General features: G+C 36.6%; 1 protein-coding gene across 1 annotated transcript in view; it reads left to right on the top strand.

Moving 5' to 3' along the window:
- Nucleotides 1-4,918, top strand: part of Tinag (tubulointerstitial nephritis antigen) — an 89,400-nt gene that overhangs the window by 12,448 nt on the left and 72,034 nt on the right. The window contains exons 2-3 of the mRNA XM_021172721.1: nucleotides 3,700-3,763; nucleotides 4,417-4,506. Of these exons, the coding sequence (XP_021028380.1) occupies nucleotides 3,700-3,763; nucleotides 4,417-4,506 (154 nt within the window). The remainder of the gene's footprint in view (nucleotides 1-3,699; nucleotides 3,764-4,416; nucleotides 4,507-4,918) is intronic.

Below are 4,918 nucleotides of genomic sequence, written 5' to 3'. Positions count from 1 at the left end.
AGGAAAGGAAAGGAAAGGAAAGGAAAGGAAAGGAAAGGAAAGGAAAGGAAAGGAAAGGAAAGGAAAGGAAAGGAAAGGAAAGAGAAAAGAAAAGCTCTGTAACCCGGGTGAAATGTCAAGTCTCTGTGCTAATAGGAATTCATTTCTTTTAAAAAAAAAAGAAAAGAAAAGAAAAAAGAAAAATCCTGGAGGAATATGCGATACTATAACAGAGGTTGGGTCCTATTACCCTTGCAGTAGGTGTCAGATTGGCAAATCTTAAATGTTGTCACAGTATGCAGGATAAAGATCAATCTGAGGGGACTGGGTCCATGATTGTATATGGTCTCCTCTGCAGGAGTAATAAATAAATATGAACCATGATGTGAGAGGTACAGTGTGACAGGGAAACATCTTAGCTAACCACGTAAACTGATCACTATTAACGTAACCAGTTGTGAATGCTTTAAACCTACTGTGTTTAGAATCAAGCTGCTAATTTTACCAAAAACCCTCCAAGTTGTATCTTCACTATGCTAATTCTTGTGCTGAACTCATGGATAATGTAAGCCCACAAAGCAGCCACCCTCAAGTCTGGCATCTTAGAATGCATGCTAGTGCACACCCCTAGGGTGAGGATTCCTGATGACAGCAAGTGACAATCTCTCCTAGAGTGCAGCTTCAGCCTGCACAGATATTTATAACACACGGTGATGAAGTATTTTAAAATAAACCACATGCATCATATTATTATCTTTTCTTGAAGCAACAGGACCAACTATTTCCCTCTCCAAGTAATTGATGTGCCTAATTCTAAAAGCTGTTAAAGTCATAAGACTCCCTTAATTTCAATAGTCACTAGATTTACTTTTAATTTAATGTAATGCTTTTTACAAAACTGTTATATGTATAAACAATTTGGTGAACTCCCTCAGAGATACTTCATACACATTTTCCAAAAACAAAAAACAAAACAAAACAAACAAAACAAAACAAAACAGAATTGTTTTATGTCTCCACCACCAAAGTATTAGCTTCATCGTCTTAGTTCCATCTTGGTCCCAGCTTCTGTTGAACTGAGGCTTTTGAGAATTTCTTATAAGCTTGGAGTCCTGTATTTCTAGTCAGCTCAATTCTTCTTTCCTATTACAATATTCTCTCTCTCTCTCTCTCTCTCTCTCTCTCTCTCTCTCTCTCTCTCTCTCCTCTCCTCTCCTCTCCTCTCCTCCCCCTCTTTCTCCATCAATTTTCTAAGTGTAATTTTCAAATACTTTAATTAAAAATAAAAAGACCTTTCCTTGAATCTGTTCTTGTTTATCTTATTTTCCTTTGTCCATTTAATAGCAAAATATCTTTAAAATTTTGCTTGCTTTCTTTCAAGTTGCTCATCACCTCATTCCCAAAGGATTTCACTGTTTGACACTCTACTGATCCTTTCTTGATAAGCCCGTTGGTGACTTATCAATATTGGATGTAATGTCCCAGATTTCGGCTTTCTCGCTCTTGATCTCTGCCTAATATTGTACATAACTAGCTGTACTTGTTCGTTTCTCATTGCTTGATGAACATTGATAAACAGCATGATAAAAAGCTTGGAAAGGAGAGGATGTATTTCACTTGATGGTTTATAATCACGCATCCCAGGAGGTCAGGGCAGGCATTCCAGGCTGAAACCCGAAGGTAGAAACTAAAGCAGAAGGCATGGAGGAGGGCTGCTTGCGGGCTTGTTCCTCGCGGGTCTTTCAGTTCGATTTCTTATACCACCTGCCTAGGAGTGAGTGGGTTTGGCCCTCCCACATAAATCATTAACCAAAAATGTCTCACAGACACGCCCACACACTACTCTTATGGAGTCGTTTTTCCCAAATGAGCTGGCCCAGGATGTGTCAAGTCAACAACAAAAACCTAACCATCAAACCTGCCATTTTGTCTTATGAAGGTCTTTGTGATTCAATTTCTGTTGAACTTCCTGCTTCCTTGCAAGCCATTCATTCCCGAGTCTTGTGAATGTTTCTCATTTGGAGTGCGTGGAACTGATTCACGGAAAACTTTTCCTGCCTGAACACACTACTGCAATAGACTTGTCGTCTCAGGTTTTAAGAAATATGCAAGATAATATCAATACCTCCATTTAGATGCTTAGCCTAGATTTAACACAAAATGTACAAAGCAAAATGGGAGCCTTTTATGTGTTAAGTATACTTAGCTAGTGATACAAACCTCCAGCCTTAGAATTCTTTATCTGATGGCGCTGCCTGATTCTGTATTTCCAGTAATAAATATTACTCATTATTAAATAATATTAAATAGTAGATATGCCTCATTATTAAAACTACCTCCCCTGTGGGGTAATTAAACAATAAACTTAATTTAAAGTTAAATCTCGCCTTTACTTGAGTTAATCTTACTATAAGAAGCCTGGTCAGGAGAGCCTAGTCAATCAATGATTATGGGATAGCAAATTTCTATGGAAAAGGAGTGGAGAGGTGCAGATGCTTGGAGCTTTAGTCCATTCAACAGAATATCAGTGAAAACTCTCATATTTTTAAATCTAAGGGTTTTAAATAGGAAGTAGTCTATGACATTGTGACTAGCAGTTGAATCAAATCTCCCAGGGACTTTTTGAAATGTTTTGATCCCTATCAACATAAGGAGATTAGAATTTTTTGCTAAATTTGGGGCAATTGATATTATAAATCAATAATGTATGTTTGTTTTAAAATGTTCTGTCCTACAAAGAGGGCTTTCTTTTGCTAATCAGCATTGACTAAATTTCTGAAAATTATATATTTAAGACCCACCTAGTTTGAAACCTGTATATTACTCTCATGATACTTTGCTAACCATTTCCATATTATCATAATTCACTATCAGTCCCTTTTGGATAATTTGTGTAATCTTATAAACCAATTAAAGCCAATTTCAGTAAATAGAGGCATTTATATCTCTTTTTCTTATCTCTCTTCTTTTAAATATCTCTCATACATATTTTAATCATGTTTTCCCTCCCTCCAGCTTCTCCCACAGTCTTTACCTCCCTATACATTAACTTGTCTGTCTTTCTTGCTCTTTCTCTCTCTCTCACTCTCTCTCTCTCTGTCTCTCTCAAAAAAGCCCCATAAAATAGAAAATCAACACAAACACAATAAGACAAAAATGTCATAATAACAACAAAAACAAAAAAAATGAAACAAAAATCTTAAACACAAACCAGCATGGAGTTCATTTGTGCTGCTATTGAGCATGGCGCCTGCCCTAGCGTGTGCTTAATATACCCCATGCCACTGCATTGTAGAACACTGATTTTCCTTGGTAAGCAGCTATCATTTGCAAATTAGTTTCTTAATTAGGGGTTAGATCCCGTGTTCACTGGCCCTCTCAGTGAGGTGTGTTTGTGCATCTGTCCTGTTATGTCTGGAAGACACTCTTGAAGTCACTCAAAACCTCTGGTTCTTATAATCTCTGTGCTGCCTCTTCTTCATAGAGCCCACATTGATTTATTTTGGGATGTAATGCACACCATAAAAACAAAACCTCCCAGAACAAGCACAAAAGAATTTGATATATAAACCCTAACACAAACCAGATGGAGACTGCTATCAGATTGTCACTAAGTAGTTTTTCACATTCCATCAACTAATGACAATCAGAGATGGCATGGCACGCGGCTATGGTTTACTCAGCTCAGAATTCTCATTTGCTTGCATGTCCTGTTGTCAGGTTGCTTCAGAGGTAGCCAGCATTATGAAGAAGGATCAGTAGTTAAAGAAAACTGCAACTCCTGGTGAGTAACAGAAGCGACACGAGCCAGGGCTGTTCTGTCTGCATATTTCTCCAGGAATGTGGGAATCTGCTCATGAAAGCACACACCTAAACACATCTGGGCAAAAGTTACATTCCCTAAGACATACATTTTCAGAAGCATGAAAATAATTTTGGATATGTAATTATGTATGTATTTAATGTAAGCTTCCAATTTGATGTTTTTATAGTAAGCCTTCTTCATTTAGCAAGTACTCAATAAGCATATTTTAAATTATAAATGTTTTGGTAGGATGCTGACAAATTGTGGTTTTTGTTGTTGTTGTTGTTGTTTTTTAGCACAGTAAGTATACAGGCTGATTAAGTTGAATTAACTTGCAGAGAATTTTCAAATACAAGTATATAAAGTCTATATTTTAATTTGTTTTTTTCTATGCTGCAGTGGATTGAAGTCATGTCATATATAGTTACTTTAGAGGACACAAGCACATTGAGTTGAGCAGCATGTAATACAGGTTTTATAATTTATTTTCTCCAATAATCAAATATCCATATGGTTAATATTAATCAAGAAATTTGTTCCATGACTTACTTAACAATGCACTACTCGTCTTAGTATTTGGGAAACACACCCTATAAAGACCAAGGACTTTTGTAACTTTTTTATCTTTACAGTACATGTTCAGGACAGCAGTGGAAATGTTCCCAACATGTGTGCCTTGTTCATCCAGAATTAATTGACCACATCAATAAAGGAGACTATGGGTAAGCTATGTCTTTCAGTATAGGCTTCTTAGCATTCAGACTTACTCAAAAACACACACTGTGTGTCGTTTGCTTCTAATCTGGTCACTAATTATAAAAACTGACTGGTAAAGAACTATTAAGGGAGAGTTTGAGGAACGTGTGTTTCAGATACACAAGGTGAACATAAAATGGTTAAAATAATATGTTTACAGAAAATGAAAACATAGATGTTAGTTTTAGAGTATCTAGGAAAGGTTTGTGTCCTTGAGTGGTGAGAGTGAATGAATCTTCCCTTGCATATGTGGTAGTTAAAATTCCCTTGCATATGTGGTAGTTAAAATTCCCTTGCAGATGTGGTAGTTAAAATTCCCTTGCAGATGTGGTAGGTAAAATTCCCTTGCAGATGTGGTAGGTAAAATTCCCTTGCAGA

The sequence above is a fragment of the Mus caroli genome, chromosome 9, assembly GCF_900094665.2.
Source record: "Mus caroli chromosome 9, CAROLI_EIJ_v1.1, whole genome shotgun sequence".
NCBI lineage: Eukaryota > Metazoa > Chordata > Mammalia > Rodentia > Muridae > Mus > Mus caroli.
Note: the sequence above shows the minus strand (reverse complement) of the source record. Positions and strands in the feature narration are given on the sequence as shown.